Source organism: Takifugu flavidus, chromosome 13 (assembly GCF_003711565.1).
Source record: "Takifugu flavidus isolate HTHZ2018 chromosome 13, ASM371156v2, whole genome shotgun sequence".
In the NCBI taxonomy this organism is placed as follows: domain Eukaryota; kingdom Metazoa; phylum Chordata; class Actinopteri; order Tetraodontiformes; family Tetraodontidae; genus Takifugu; species Takifugu flavidus.
In genome coordinates this window covers 8,574,480-8,590,280 of record NC_079532.1, presented here as the reverse complement: position 1 = coordinate 8,590,280, position 15,801 = coordinate 8,574,480, and the positions used below count along the sequence as shown (strand labels likewise).

Here is a 15,801-nt window from a genome sequence, read left to right as displayed (position 1 = left end):
GTGTTTTTGAGTCATTCCAGGTCATTTCTACACTTTTTTTTATTGAAAATTTACATCTAAAAAGAGCGATTAGATGCACATGTACATTTTCCGGGCTGCAGGGTGCAGTTCATCGCATGTCCACTAGAGGGCGGCAGCATCAGTTTACACTAAGCAAGAGAACGACCTGCTGCTGCTTTTTCTGCTGAATGGCAATAATTCTGCAATAGGATGAAAAAAAAATACAACGCAACATTCATCTAAAACTAAGCACACTATTTTCTAAACAAAAAAAGAACAGAAGTCCCATTTTCCGGCTGGGATTTGGTTCGGCTGCGTTCACAATCTGAGTTTTTGCTTTTCTTTGGAGGAAAAGTACGAAAATGTTGTAATAATGTGACATTAAGCATCAACATCCAGGGGTAGAAGAGGGCTGACAAACGTGTCCTAAACATGGTCATTGCTTTTAAAACTCACCGAAGACAAAGAAAGCCTAGTTTCTCTTTAACCCGTCATGTCGGAGCATTTCTTCAAAACTGGTGCAGTTGTATGAAAACAGCTCTTTCCTCCTCCATCACCACGGTAACAGTCTCTGCGCTCACTTCTTGCCCCGGTAGTGCGCAGCCACCACCAGGTAGCCGTCCGGGCTGATCTCTTTGAGGGTGGGGGGCCTGCTGCCTCCGCCGGGGGACGTCTTTCCCTCCACCCGGGAGAACTGGAGCATGCGGCAGGGGTCGTGTTTGAGCAGGTAGCTCTCGAAGGTCTCCCATCCGCCGCCCACGCGCACCATCACGTGCTTGTTGTGCAGCATCTGCAGATTACAGAGTCGCCCTCAGCCTTCAGATGGATTAACATCACTCATCCTCTCATGCTTTGATCTTCAGGAAGTGAATTAGGAGTTTTGTTTGGCTTTGATGTCAGAGGTTACAGATGGATTTCAGGCCGTCTGATGTCCTGGGAGGGAAATGCTTTATGAAAGCATCCCATAATCAGATTAAATATCACACTTTTAACTGCCTGGAAAAAGGAAGTTTGGAAACTCTTTCGCCCCCTGGTGGCAGGCCGCAGTATGAGATTTGGCTGCACTCCCACCGAGGACCAAAACTGTGACCTATTCCTGGTACAGGTGTCTCACTGAGTTGGAACGTGTTTGACAGCTTAATGAAAAGGATTCAGAATGACGCGGTTGTTAGTTATTCTCAAAATCACATCAACAAGAAATGTGTTTATCTTTAGAAACATGCTGAATGGAGCCGTTTGATCAAGAACAGGGCGAACCATCGCATGCAGCCGTCCCGTCATCCATCTGGGCAGTTATGAGGCGTCGTGCCCTTCGGCAACATAACGTTCAACATTTATAAGCTTCTTAAGAGAATCGATCACGGGGACACTGGTGGGGCTCTGCTCCCAATCCCCAGCACCAGGCCTCCAGGCTTTGGGACTGAGCACTTTAATGGACACTCTGACGGGTTTCAATCACGCTGCTTTGGGACACGACCCTTGTTGAGGCCCAGCTGGGCGGAGGAGGACCGAGGCCTGAGGCTGAACTCGGACGAGGCTCTGCACAAACACCACGAGGTGACTCTCCGGCTCCTTTATTCCAGGAGCTGGGAAGGTCACTCTCAGGCATGTGCAGATAATTGTGGAGGGGATTCGCGTGTGTGCTGCGAGCCATTGTTGCCCTCGCACCAGGGCTGCGCGCAGCAACGACCCGGCCTCGCTAATATTCCTGCTTTTTCATTGGAAACAGCTGCTGGTGGAGAGGAATTTTAATTAAGGCGCTTTCGCAGCAAAGACTGGTGGTTTCAGCCCAACACGCACGATCACGTGTGCATTTTTGGTTTGTACATCTACTGTCTGTTTCTGCTCATATGGTGCCAAATATAGTCAACGTTGACTCGGGACAGAAGCTGTAAAACACAAAGGACAGTGTGTTGTGATCAGACGCAAACCCTTGCCAGCACCACGGCCTGCCGACAGGGGGCGCCCAACCACGTGTATCCACACGCGCGCACCCTCCCAACATAACAAATCACATTCTTGGAGGTGTGAAACCTGGTTGTTGCCAAGTAACAGGATCCCAAGAGCGTCCAGTGCTACTTCTGTAATCCTCGTTAGCTTTCATTTATCTCTCCCCGCCGCCTTTTATCCCTCCACTCAGTAAAAGCGTTTCGAATACTATCGCGACTGTATGATCAACGTTGGCTAAATACTGTCCGAGCGGTCGCTGTGCATCACGCGTGACGCCGACTCGCCGCTTTCTATCGCTTTAAAGGAGGAAGCGTTGTGCTTTAATCAACCGTCCTGACTCACCCTGATAAAAAGCATCTTCTCCCCAACACGATAACGTCCCTGCGACTGTCGTTCCACACAGAACTTGTTCAGACATCGGCACGGGGGGTCGTCTGCGATGTGCCGCACCTGCGTGACAGAGACAGTTTCAGGGACGTGTCCACCCCACACTGAATGCACGTGCGGGGGTCGTGCGCTGACGTACGGCCTCGTCCAGCAGCTTCCCTGTGCTCTTCCTGCTGGGGGTGATTTTGGCTGCAGCTGGAGACGGTGCGGGCAAAGCCGAGGGAGACGGAGGGTGGGGCTGAGCTGTGGATACAGGTGATGGAGGCGGCTGAGGGGCTCTCTCCTCCTGCTCAATCTCTTTTTCCAACTTAATAAGACCCGGAGGCTCCACGTTGTACCTATGCAAGGAAAATAGCACGAGAAAAGCTTTCAAAGCACCAACCAGATTATCAAATGTGTCCTGCGCCCACAGGAGATTTGAGACTATTTCTGAAACAACCCGGCGAAGGAAAAAGGACACGTGAACTGTGATGAGGAGAAACGGGGTCATACCGTGACGCTATCCTCCCCAGCTCTAACAGACACAGGCAGACCTCTCGCGGCTGCTTATGAAGAACTGCAGGAAGAGATCAGGGGTTTCACGTCAGGAAATGACAGCGCCGTTATGGATAACGCGGCCTTATTATCCAGCTACGCTAACAGGCGATGAGTGATGATCAAATGACACAAGCGACAAATGTGGCTCAGTCCAGTTGCTAATAAACATCTACGATGACGTGATGACACAGGCAGCACAGCATGCACTACAGACGACTCGGCACCGCGTGACTGCTAACCTGGTGTGGTTACACCAACGGCTGAACTGATAAATCCGTCCAGAGGAGGAAGGGGAAGGGGGAGAAACAGAGAACAAAGAAAGGTGTCAGCACAAAGCGTCTCCTCTGTTCTCGTGTGATCACACGTCGGCGTTCGCTCAGTTTCTGAAACTTGTCTTGATTTAATCACTTGGCGATGATTCAACAGGCACGTGTGAATGTTCTGCCCGGGAGGGCCGCGTTCTGATCACCTGATCGCTGAATTCTGATCCGCCGGGCCCCAGAACAAAGACAAATCAAAGCCCCCTCAGGAGCACATTTGCGTAGCGTTGGCCCACTTTCCCTCCGGCTCTCGGAGACGGAGCCTCCAAAGGTGGAGCGAAGGAGGGAGGACCCTGACTGGAACTACCTGCTCAATCCCAACATCCAGGGGAGCTCTGGAATCTGGGGCCTCGGCATCAGAGTCCAAATCAACGTCAGAATTCAGCTTTTTTTAGGATGACAGTCGTTCATAATGAACATTAAAGGCAGTAATCACATGTGTACTTGAGCGTTTATTCCTAGGAAATCACTTTGACCCGCTTCGTATTCACCTCTTCTTACTTCTCAGAGGTCCAGACTCACCTAAGTCCTCCGATTCGAACAGACACATTTCTCCGACTCCGACTTTACGGCACCAGGCCAGGAAATTAGCCGTGTTGTCTCGTGCGAAGAAGGAACCGGAGGGAGCGCTCTGTCGGCACGGAATCCTGCGATAGGGGACGCTCTGGAAGAGACACGGAGAGGTCAGCACATGTCTCCACCTGGTGTTGCGGGAAAATGACGTGAGCTGAAGAGTGTCTCAAACCCCGTCTACCAGGTTGGCTCGCGCTGCCCAACCTCCAGAGTTTCTATCAAAATACGGAGCTGCGCAGTTTTAATCTGCCCTGATTTCTTTTCCATCTGTTGAGGCTCTGGTTTCAACGCAGGATCAAGGACCTTTTCCACACAGATCAATATGGGAGATGGTGGAGAAGAAAACCGGCACTGTTTTACCAGCCCTCCAATGATTTGGGATCAAATGACATGCTTATGGGGGTTTTTCAGCCCCCCCCAAAGGCCTGCCCAGGGAGATTTATACACTTTGCTGTGGTTTCATACAGGATATGTGCGTCTGTGCAATGAGAAAGGTGCGATGAGCTCATGCTGGAAACACGCAGGCTTTTGTGGGTATATTTCTTTTCTTTCCAGGCAGCGCTTCAGACTTTTCTGGGATCCTTCTTGTTGTTGAATTACCTTGAAATCAAAGATAAATAATAGCTGCCACATTGCTGCTGTCATAAGCAGCTTCTTATTTCAAAAGGCGATGTTACAGTAAAGGTAAAGCTTCCCAGTCGGCCTCTTCTGCCGTTTATTTCAACTCCTTTGTGCACATTTATTGAACCGGGCTTCTGTTTAGCGACGCTCACACTGAGATCAGGAGATCGAGTCTTATCAGCGAAGCTATTGCTCAAAACTTATACTAACAAGTCAACAAAGGAGTCTTCTTATCCCACATTTCCTCTGGATGGAAACGTGACTCTGTAGCAATGTTTCCTTTATTGGCAACCTGTTGTCGCTCATGCTAAGCTAAACGTTTCTAAAGCTAAAGAACAGCATTGGACAGGATGCTTGAGGCTAGTCGGTTCACAACTTGGAAGTTCATTAATCACATGATTAGCTGATCCAACAAGCAAAACACAGAATATGCTCATTGAGAGGTTAGCTTTTATGCTCCCAGCTTACCAATACTTAATAAAATAAATCCTTTTTGAACATACATGACTTTACTTGAGCATCTCACACGTTGTACCTTTGACTCGTGAGAAGCACGAACGCCTCATGTTCAAGGCACGTCTGCGAGTCCTCACAGGAGACGTGGGGCCCCACGCTTCATGCGTCCTTGCCAGTCTTATTATTATTTTTCATGCTGCTGAAGCCCACAGAGCCCTTCCCCCAGTCTTACCCACTGTGAGCTGCTTCTGAAACTGGGGCACCTTTCACAGATTCGTCTTAGTGATTTAATAGATCTGGGTCCGATGGTTTCGGGACACCTTAGCACGGACCGGGTGAATGTTTGGTGCCGGTCCTCAGCTCTGTCCATACCTTACTTCCGTTGTTTTGCCTGAACCTCTCCTGCAGTGTCTCAGCCAGCTGGCACAACAGGAAGCCGTTGTCTAAGCGCTCCATGAAGGTCTCGGAGGTGATTTCCAGACCTGACCAGGGGAATACATAAAGAGGCGCATAAACTCAACAATAAAGGGCTCATTTTTGAAAATATGCATCAGGAAATATAATATAAATTCCAGCCTATTCCCTTTGAGATGCTGAAGCCGACACAGTTTCGCTGGCACAGAACGCCTGACTGATTTTTCTTGGCTTGTGCAGCGTTCAGGCCTCTCAGCTGGAGCCAAGCGTTCGACTATTACAACATAAATCGGGGGGAGCTGGGGGTGTGTGTGTGTGTCGGATAGTAAACCAAAGGGTGGCAAAGACAAAGCCACGTAAAAGCGGGACATGGTGCAGGAATTCCTGATTAGCCCATTTGCAGAGGTAGCTCAGTGATCACATGTGGTGTCCAGTTGACTGAGTTCCAGAGGACCATTCCTTCTCAGTTAGATCATTGTGAAATAGGAGTTGGTGGCAGGGGGTGTCTGTGGAAAGAAACTGGAGAGAAGGTTAAAAAAAAAAAATCCCCTTTCTGTTTCTTATAAGAGGAGGGGTTTTGGGGGTGCAACCTTTAATAAGTTCCAAATGTTGCAGCGGAGCCCAGAAAAGAGATTGCAATCTTGAGAAACACTTAGATCCTCGTACCCTCCATCACGCTTCTTCTACGCGGGGAAAACAAATTCTGCTGGGCTTTTGTGGAAATACTTGGAGTCAAACCCAACAAATGATCCGGTCCCTCCAACTTCCCATCTCAGTGACACCACCGGTCACTCTACAGTACTGAGCAGCGGCGGAGGCCTGGCGTGGCTCCGCCCACCTATTTAACGCCGCGCAGCAGAGGAGCAGCGTCCCTCTGATCGCTCTGGGAGAGGACAGCCTCGAGCTGCTTCAGGATTTACTGCTGCCGCTGTGGTTTGAAGGTCCGGTTTGAGTCCTCTCCAGCTGGTTCCAGGGTAAACAGGCCGACAGATAACAGTGCTGAGGCCGTCTCGGGTTAGACGCGCGGTTTTTACCTCACACATCCAGCTGAATTCAAATAAGTGCAACACAGGAAACCACAGCCACACTCCAAATGAGCGGCGATGTTCCCTCCGCCGACCCCACGTTAATCGAGAACAAAGGCCATTATTCAATTAAGGGCAAATCTGTGGAAGCTTGTACGAGTGTTGAAACTCTGCCAGATCCAGGTGACTTTAAAGCAGTTTGTAATGAGGTCCAGATTGATTCCAGTCTCCTGCGGGGGTGTTTAGGTCAGCTACGCTCTATTTAACAGCAGAGCTGTGGGGACATTTTTCATTTTCAAGTTATTTCTGGGAGCACGTGTTGAATAAAGCAGCTTCAGGACCTTGTAAATGTGAGCGAGGTCGGCAAAATCTGTGCGAAAGGTGCAATGGCAGCTATTCTACCACAGAACCTGGCAACCTTTACACATTATAGGACAAGTGGAACAGAACCGATGTTACAGATGAAGACCCGGCTTACCCAGAATGTTCGTGAGCCACAGGGCGAGATCTTCCTTCATGGGGAGCAGGCTGGCCTCGTGCCGACTGGCCAGCCACTGGTGGTACTGCTGCATGTCCGTCAGGCCGGGGACACCCGGGTGTTTGGGGCTCAGGGAGCTGCACATGGTTCCCTAATGACCGCCTGTGGGAGCAGCGAGCAGACAGGTGCCACACGGCTTTGACAGTGGAACTGGTGCAGATCAAAGCAATAAATACACCACACACCATAATATGCCCTGTTGTCTTAACAATGATAGTGTGTTTGTGCCGTTGGGCGTTGCCAGGCTATGTCTGCGGCGAGGATAAAAGAAACTTTATTACGGATATGTTTGCTGATCTTCCTAGTCTGTAAGAGAGAACGTCTGGCTGGAGTAGTGAAGCATTGAAACTGGAGGTCATTCGTGCAGATTAATGAGAGTAAAATACAAATCTACATAAATTAATCAGAAATTAATTGTTTCTAGAGAGCGTTGTTTCTACAGTAGCCCAAAGTGGACAGTCTGGCTAAAAAGCAAACTAGTATTAATTCCAATGTTATTCTAATATATGCATAAAGCCCATGGATATATAAGTTCCTGTGCATAAAATAGATGAAACTCTACAAACTTGGGCTGGAAATGCTCGTCGCTGCAGGCATAACAGGGAGCTACTGAAGGATTTCCAGCTGTTTGAAATGAGGGGGTTGAGGACACGTATTTGTTCTCTTCAGTCGGCATTTCTCGCCACTAGATCCCATCAATTCTTACTTGCTTGAGGTAAATTAGGTGTCTGGTGTCAATTGGATGGGCCGAAGCAGCATTACTGACAGCTGAACTCACAACTGGGGGAGGCGGATGCAGGAAGCAGGAAGCTAATATATGAAACCGTTCCACAGTCGACATGTGTGCACGTACATCAAATAGTTTCATATCATAACATTAACAATGTGATTAAAACAGACAAAAGAGACCTAAAGGTCCAGTCGCTTTGTTTTTATTAGACTGTTGGGATCAAATCTATGCATTTAAGCCAACCCTCAGCAGGGCCCGGGGCTCATAAAGGAGGGACGTTTGGGGAGTCAAACCACCAACCTTGTGTCACAAGAGCGCCTCTGTAGGCTTTGGGCCACCACTGCTCTGTTCTATGAGGAGTGTGAAGCTTAAACAAGGGAAAGGAATACTTTTTTAGGGGGATTCATTACAAACTTCCCAGATGGAACAGAGAGGGGGTTCAGTTCCTGGTTCTGATCACAGTCCGCTGATGACAGCAGACGTTCGCGCGGACCCCGATGCCCCTTTCGATACCTTCGGGGGAGTCAGGAAGGCTACAGTATGAGATCTATCCCACAGTCTAGACAAAGAGCTCATTCAGATGAAGCTGCCATCAGTCTGTCACACACTCGAGATCGATCCCAACCGGTCACCGCTGCAGTGGACTCTACTGACGGGGGGGAAGTAACAGACATTCAGACTCAGATCTGTGAGCGAAGGCCTGAGTAATTGAGAGGTTTCCTTCTCTTCTCCAGTGATGCGCTGCTCTCCTCTGTGCCGCTTCATTAGTGGATTCAATGTGGAGACAAGTGGGCCACGACTGGGCACCAGATGTGAGGCGCAACCAAAGCACGGACACACGTCAATCCATGAGAAGCTAATAACCGAGCCGACGCTACAACAGGCTCAAAGAGCAACTGCAAGACAGAACGGAGCAGGATTCAGGTTGGCCGAGTTGGATCGATTAAACCCGTCTGTCTTTCTTCATTTGCCCCCTGTTGGAACTTTTAATTTTCTTTCTTTGTGTCCAAATATGGATGTTTGACACCTTTTGTTCCCAAGAAGGTGCGTTTTAAAGTGCGTTTTCACATTGTGAGGGCTCGAATCTCATGTGAATACCGGAGGAGTGCAGCACAATGTGAGGAATCTGAGCGCTCTGGATCTCAACGCTCACAAGCAAGTGCAACATTCCCACATCCAATGTGGCGGAGGCTGACAGACAGAACCGGGGCAGTGGGCCGAGTGCTCCCAGTCCAGGAGCCGCTCACGCCAGCCCAGCCACCCCTGTTACACACAACTGTTGCATTAAATAGCACATGAAAGAGGTCAATCATCTTTCACTCACTGCACGCATGACATGGCCTCACATTCCTGTGGAAACACCATATCTCAAATTCTATAAAACTGAAGAATTCCCTGAAGGGAGCGCACAATTCTCTGCTGTCAACATACACAGGCCAAACTCTCGGCGTCGCCGCCACCTCCCGCCACACAGGCCCTGTCCCGGGACGTCCACTCACCTTCCGCTGCGTCGCCCCGATGACGATTCATCAGCCTTATTGGGAGTCTGACACCGAATTCGAGCGTGGCTTTAGAAATGTTGCAAATGATAAATCTGTCTAGTCAGAGCTGTTGTTGTCGGCCTCCGTTGGCAGCTCGTTGCTCAAGGAGAGAAAAATAGTTGGGAATTTCTCTTCCTGAAACAAGAGTGCCTCTGTCCTGTTGACCCGCACTGATCTCAGCGCTTTTCTCCTCCAACAGATTTGAACACAGGCGCTCAGCATGACTGTGTTGTCAGTAAATCATCTTGACTGTGCATTTGGCCTCTTTAAGCACCAAAAATGATGAGGGATCAGAACCCAAGGACTCAGACGTCCTGACAGTCTGCCAATAAAGGATGGCTGTCTGATGGGCCACAACAAACAAGTCATTTAATGTAACCCAATTACCGGGAAGAAAGGGGTTTTTTCTTCAGTCATGGTCACATGAGAGGGTACGAAAAGAGGAATAATCACACATTAATTTTGAAGAAAGTGGTAAGATTTCCCGATGATTCCTTTTAAATAAGCTGCAGCACTACTTGCAAAGCGCGCGACCCTCTGGTTAGACAGTAAAGCAATGTTCACTTCGTTAGAACCACAGCCAAAGTCTAAAAATAAAGGCACCCAAAGCCGTAATGAGTGGTAAAGTGTTAAGAATTGTGTAGGTGTATAGGGGCAACAACTGCGCTCACCCTGAGGGTTCAGCTCGTCGGTGCGCCTTCCTCTCGCTCGTCCTCTCTGCTGCCAGATCCCAGTTTTCATGCTTTTCGCAGCGGTGCACAGACCCACAGGTTGGGCTCCAAAAACATCGAGCCAATGTGAACTGGGGAGGTCTTTCTCACTGCGCACTTGCACAGGGATTGGACTGCACACAGACGCACGCACGTTTACCCTCACTCATGATCATGCTGATGATGGGAGGGAAGTTTGAGCCTGTGAGCTGTGCCTCCCTCCTCTCCTCTTGCCATTGCCAGGAAATGCCATTTCTGGTTTTAATTTTAATCTCGCACCTTTTATTTGCAAGCGCAAACAGTCGCAACAGATCACACGCAACCTAGTCACTATCTCTGCTAACTTGCTAAGAGACTTAAAGATTCATCGTCAATGAAGGGAGGTACTTTTAAAAACTCTTTAGTTGAAACGATTTAAAAAAAATAAAACATTTTAAAGGATTATCATAGCAGGAAAAAGCAATCCCAGTCCACCATGATGTGCAGGTTTGCTTAGAGCATGAAAATAAAGGTAGATGGTTCAAATGTGTGAGGCTTTTATTTTGAAACAACAGCGGTTTCCGTTGCACGCATGCGCAGAAGCAATACGGAAAACGTAAAGCAAAGCTCGCAAAGCCACTCAAATAACAAAGTTCTGATTTAATTCATTTTTATGTTACTCTGGACTCCGTTTGTGTTACGTCTGACTCCGTCCGATGAGAAGAATGTGATACCGGAAGTCATATTGAGCAATTATTGCCATAAGGTGCAGCTAACAGGTAGCACCGAATCTAGTTCGGCTTAACGGTGAAAGGATACTTTCGGCTAAAGGGGAAATTTACGTCCAGTTTCTGCTTGTCCTTCACAGTGGTTGTGTACCAGCGAGGTTCAGAACCGGGACGTGGCGAGCCGGATGGAGGCGGTGCTGCAGAACGTGGCGAACGCGGCGGAGCTGTTAGCCGTGGCGGCGCACAGCGACGCGGTGAAGCGGTGGGACGCGTCGCGTCTGTCCCGAGCCTTTCACTGGGCCCGCTACTGCCAACAACTGCACTCCAAGGTTCACAATCACGCCACGATGAGGAGGGATCTGGAGGAGCAGCTGCTGCACACAAATGGGAGATTGCAGACTGTTTTTCCTGGGTATGAGGGCGTTTCCCTGTCGGACCTCTCCCGGTGTCAGCACCTGTTGCTTGTTGGTCTGATGAACAACCCCGAGCTCCCCATAGACCTCTTAAAGCTACTGTTCGACCCTAAAAGCCTGGCTCTCTTCCCCCACAACGAGTTGGCTGGACTCTGCAGTGGCATCATTCAATGCAAATCTGCATGCACGGTCCTGGGTGTGTTCCCCGACTCCTCGCCATGTGGTGCTGATGCTGAGGTCCTGGGGCTGGTGCTGATGCAGAGGCTGGATGCTCTGCTGACCCAGGACAGTGACGTCCAGCCGGCAGAGCACTTTTTAGACTCTGTCCTCCAGGGATGTGAGGGAGCAGCGGGACGCTTCTATCTGGCCGTGGCGGCGGCTTTGCTGACATCGCCAAAGTCACAGATGCAAACTGCATCCCAGGATTTTCTCCTGGATTGGCTCCAGAAACCACACAGGGAGCTGCAGCACATGTGCTCCACGCTGCCCACTACCCTGCTCAGAGACCTGGCAAAAGCACACCAGAAATTTAGAGACTCGTACTATGCTGTGCTGAAATGCTGGGCCTCCGGTATGGAGTATAGCGTGGACGAAGGGGAGTGGGTCCACACCAGCCAGACCGTGTCCTTTCCGAGACTTGTCGAGCACTTTCTGACCTTGTTGGAGCTCCACCCTGGACTCAGAGACAATGTCGAACAAGAGCTGAATGCTCTGAAATGTTCAGATGGGGATTTTGATGTCAGAGGTCTGAGCGTGTGGGGGGATCTTCTGTCCGCATTAAGAAGAGGGACAATCGGCTAAAATGTTTCCCATTTTTAAGGATATCGGGAACAGTTTTTGCATATGATGAATAAAATTGTGTTTGACAGAGTTCCTGAGAGCTTCACTTGTCTGGATCGTTTAAATATCGGGAGTAAAGCTTTTATCTCTGCAGCCCTCAGGATCGGGACAGATGGCGGAAGCAGATGAATGAATTAGTGTCTGCAGATCATTCCAAAATATTCCGGTGTCCATTTGGTCGGTGCTACGACGGTGGTTATTAGTGTGGAATCATTTCAGGTTGAAATTTAAAATCTATACGCATCATTTCCACACCTAAACTCATCCCAGCTTCGTCACCATCTGCCACTTTTGTCGTCTCCTCGGACTGAACGTAACGTTTTTTAAAGGTCCACCGGCTGCCGCTCCACACGTGTCAGAGCCCGCCGTGGCGAGGGAGCGTCCCAGGCGTCTTCCAGCCCGACGGCGCACAATGGCTGCTGTGTGACATAACAGTGGCAGACAGCAGATTAGAGCGCGGCCTGCTGCGCGGAGGGAAACACCAACAAGGCTACGGCTCATTTAACTCACCAGTGGAGGCAATTCCCCTAGAAACGGACGGGGGTCACTGAGTAGAGGGCGGCTCGTACACAAGCAATTTATTTCCAGCCAATAAAGAACATATGCATCGGGCTGGGTGGAAACCAGCGGTGCCGGAGAGGTTGTCAACCGCATCCAATTTATGATGCAGAGACTCAGAGTGAGACGTTTGAGCTAAAATAACAGTTTATTTGACAGATTAATCCCATTTTTCTGCTCAGTTTCAGCTGGAGCTTCACTCGTTCAACATGGAGGTTTAATCGTTTTGGTCTAAGTCTTTTTTTTCTCCCTTTTGGTTTCTCGCCCTTTTTCACACCAGTCGGAGTGAGTTAGCAGCTGAGGTGACGATTAGTGTGTAAAGAAAGTGGCGCTTTAGTCTCGTGCATTTATTCCAGTCTTATTCCTTCAGCCCTGTCCTGAGATCTTGAAAATGGATGGTTTTGTCTTTTTCTTACCAAAAGATACTCAAACCTAAAGCATCTGTGTTCAGCGCTGGATTGTGTGTATTGTTAGATGGAAAATCACCTAAAAAGAGTCCAATTATGTCACATTCTGGAGGAAGAAACAGGCTGCAAATGTTGCCAGTGTGATGAGAGCGAATGTGAGGGCTCGACTGCTGTAGAAGAATTACCCGGTCGTTTAAGGACGTGCAGTCCAGCACTTTGGCCTCCTAAAGTTGCAGACCTTGCTGTGTTTCCCCTGGTTGTCGCCTTTCCGCCTGGTTTATTGTTTGCGTCAGTGCGAGGTAACAAACGGCGCTCAGGCGTGCCGGGGTCGCCCGGTGCTCTGCTGCTTCTGAAGGCTTTGGTTGAAGGATAGCATTCATTAAAACTCTGATCCAGCCTCCATCTGGTGGTGTGAATAGGGAGTCCTCTGAGGGGTGGGGCGTGTGTGTGTGTGTGTGTGTGTGTGTGTGTGTGTGTGTGTGTGTGTGTGAGAGAGAGAGGAGGGGAGGGGGGCTTAGAGCCCTCCCTTGGCACGTGCCTAAACCCTTTCAGGCTGGCCCCTGACTGTCCTCAGAGGCAGGAGGGCCCCTCAACACACCTGTGTCCCTCTCTACAAGGCCCCTCCATCAAGGGGGGGGGGGGGGGCTCCTGAGGGGAGAGACTGATGATTTATTATGATTGGAGAAGACAAACGAGAGTCTTGACATGTCAGAACTGCAGTTGATGTCAGTAAAATACCGCCATCTTGTCTGGGACAAAAGAGCTGCACCAACAAAAACAAAGATTAGATCTCTGTAAATATTTAACCCCCCCCCAAAAAAAACAAAACAATAGCCAGACGATAAATGTAGGATGTTTTCATCCTAATTTCAACCAGACTCCAAAGAAAAGGCGGCGGCGGCCGTTGCTGAGGTTATCGAGCGGAATCTTTTATGTTTGACACGAGCCTGATAAGAGAGAGGAGGATATGAAGCCGTGATAAGAGGGGGGAGGGGACGTGGAGGGTCCTGTGATAGATTACTGCACACACAACTGTGGGAAGCCCGAGCAGCTCAATCCCGTAAAGCATTCTCGTTTTCTCTGATGGTGGAAGATGTAATTTTCAGTCCAGGTATGAAGGCTCGTAAAATACAAGCCCCCCCCCCCCCCACACACACACACACACTTACTCACACTCATGGTGTCACTGTTGCTGAAATAAAACATAATTGGTTGAATGAAAGCAACCAAAAACAAGGTGTTTTACTCACCATTTGCACAACACAAAAAGGAGGGTTTTGTTGATTTAAAGGGGGGGGGGGGGTAAGGCCGGGACATCTTTTTAATGGATTTAGTCACACATGTGTGGCGCTGACACATGTAATGTTATTATGGGGGAGAGACTGATTCAGGGGTGTCGGTTCTCCATTAATAAAGCCATTCGGGAAGGGGGGGGGTTATAAATTAAATTGCCCGGAGACAGTGTAAGATTGAGCCAGAGGGTGTCATAAAACTGTAATTACTCCACCCCTCCTCTGAAAACCTGCATTGTAATTACAGCATCTTTTAAAATTAGGGAGTTGAATCTTAGATGGGAAATTATGGGATGTTTGGCCGACAGCGTGGCGGGATCAGTCTGCAGACAGAAGGGAGCGCGGAACAATTGCATGCAGGCGGGGGTCCCAGGGGAGGAGGGCAACCCCGTCATCAAACACTCATTCTTGGTGGGCTTCATCCCATTACAGTCCCCCAGGAGCCAAAGTGCACCTGCCCCACGCACGGACCCCCCGCCCCCCCCCCCGTCTCCATCCTTCAACCACCAGCGTCTCCGAGATGCTGTGAGGATGCGCCTCAGAAGCAGGTGGAAGCTGGGAGACTCTGCACCTCTGTGCACGGACGCCGGCTCCGGCTCGCCTCCAATTAGGGGGGGCGCCGACAGGTCCGACAGCCGTGACCTCCCCGCCTGGTTAGGCACGAGCAAACACGCTCCACGCAGCTGGTGACACGATTGTGTTTCCTGTCACATTAACAGGAGCGCGGGGAAGCAGGCGGCCGCCCTCATGGCTTCGCTTCCCGCCTGATAATCGGACGCGGAGCCGCTTCCTCTGCCATCGACGTGTCAGTCAACACAAAGTCCGACACGTCGCTCAACAGCCTCTGCACGTGAGATCGATTCCTCCAGCGTGTTCACCTCCACCTCCACCTCCACCCAAACACGCTCCTCGCTTCTCTCAGGGAGAAAAGCATTTCATGGCCGCCTGTAAACTCCGCCTGTGATGGAGTGAGACGTTCTGATTGTAACATGTGATCGTTCCAACCTGAACACACACACACACACACACACACACTTGCCGGGAGGGGGAATGGACGCCATGTTGTCCTGAATTATTAAGCATCTTGCTGATGTGCTGCAGTCTGTCCCTTCAGGAGTGTAAATTACACTTCGCTCTTTTCTCCTCTCACTTTACCCACAATTCAATGCTTCCATTTGTATTGTTCTTGTGCGAACCAAATACAGTCTCCTTGGTAGGTATCTGCAGCTTTCTTTTTATGAATGAACCATCGTTTCACGGTCGCTTTTGGTTAAATTGGGCTTGTTTTGAGACTGAGCTAAACACTAAAATGGGAACAACCGTAGGTGTTAACTCCCTGGTAACTGTAAATCACCACAGTATGCACTGCTGCTAATTTTCCCACATTATATCGATTCCTCCAAAGGCAGCGTGACCTTCTCCCGTTACCAGCGTTCATTTTAAATTCAGAATTTCATCAGCGTTTTGTTTCTCTCAATACTCCAGAGTCACGCCGTATTGATCCGCCTCGTGATTCGATTTGAACCAGCGAGCTGGTCAATGGCCGAGTCTGCTGCACGCTACACTGCTGAGAGAGTCTCACTCACGACGGCACACCTGTAATTCCATATTATTGTCCCGCCATTTCTCGCGGCCAACGTGCGACTTTGTTCCAACCTTCCTCAGGTGTTACAGACAGGTGTGAGAAGCAGCGTCGGAAGCGTTTCCGAGACCTCTGCAGCAGCTTGAATGCTGCGTATTAAAACAGGGAAGACAGACGACGGAGTGCAGGGGTGCTTCTTT

The 15,801-nt window shown here is 49.6% G+C and overlaps 2 protein-coding genes across 5 annotated transcripts; one reads left to right on the top strand and one right to left on the bottom strand.

Moving 5' to 3' along the window:
- Positions 1-21: 21 nt before the first annotated feature.
- On the bottom strand, positions 22-10,338 carry LOC130536924 (growth arrest-specific protein 2). Of its 3 annotated transcripts, none has more exons than XM_057053227.1 (9): positions 9,764-10,338; positions 6,762-6,923; positions 5,217-5,326; positions 3,717-3,858; positions 3,114-3,134; positions 2,830-2,893; positions 2,477-2,675; positions 2,293-2,400; positions 22-790 (listed from the first exon to the last, which is right to left on the bottom strand). In XM_057053227.1, exons 2-9 carry the CDS (start codon positions 6,904-6,906, stop codon positions 578-580), a joined length of 1,002 nt encoding a protein of 333 aa, XP_056909207.1. In that variant the 5' UTR covers positions 6,907-6,923; positions 9,764-10,338; the 3' UTR covers positions 22-577. The 3 variants fall into 3 exon arrangements, with proteins under 3 accessions (XP_056909207.1, XP_056909208.1, XP_056909209.1); XM_057053228.1 differs by lacking the exon at positions 9,764-10,338 and adding an exon at positions 9,051-9,691; XM_057053229.1 differs by lacking the exon at positions 3,114-3,134.
- Positions 10,339-10,351: 13 nt separating this feature from the next.
- fancf (FA complementation group F) lies at positions 10,352-11,793 on the top strand. Of its 2 annotated transcripts, none has more exons than XM_057053225.1 (2): positions 10,352-10,547; positions 10,650-11,793. In XM_057053225.1, exons 1-2 carry the CDS (start codon positions 10,455-10,457, stop codon positions 11,721-11,723), a joined length of 1,167 nt encoding a protein of 388 aa, XP_056909205.1. In that variant the 5' UTR covers positions 10,352-10,454; the 3' UTR covers positions 11,724-11,793. The 2 variants fall into 2 exon arrangements, with proteins under 2 accessions (XP_056909205.1, XP_056909206.1); XM_057053226.1 differs by having other exon boundaries at positions 10,431-10,560.
- The last annotated feature ends 4,008 nt before the right edge of the window (positions 11,794-15,801 follow it).

What these genes read in the sequence shown, in the direction of transcription:
- LOC130536924 (XM_057053227.1), bottom strand. Translation starts at nt 6,906, where the DNA reads ATGTGCAGCTCCCTGAGCCCCAAACACCCGGGTGTCCCCGGCCTGACG. An exon ending in GGCAAAACAACGGAAGTAAG is followed by an intron (nt 3,859 to 5,216) that starts GTATGGACAGAG and finishes TGTCTCTTCCAG; the next exon opens with AGCGTCCCCTATCGCAGGAT. An exon ending in CGTTGGTGTAACCACACCAG is followed by an intron (nt 2,894 to 3,113) that starts GTTAGCAGTCAC and finishes CTCTTCCTGCAG; the next exon opens with TTCTTCATAAGCAGCCGCGA.
- fancf (XM_057053225.1), top strand. Translation starts at nt 10,455, where the DNA reads ATGTTACTCTGGACTCCGTTTGTGTTACGTCTGACTCCGTCCGATGAG. An exon ending in TGAGCAATTATTGCCATAAG is followed by an intron (nt 10,548 to 10,649) that starts GTGCAGCTAACA and finishes TGTCCTTCACAG; the next exon opens with TGGTTGTGTACCAGCGAGGT.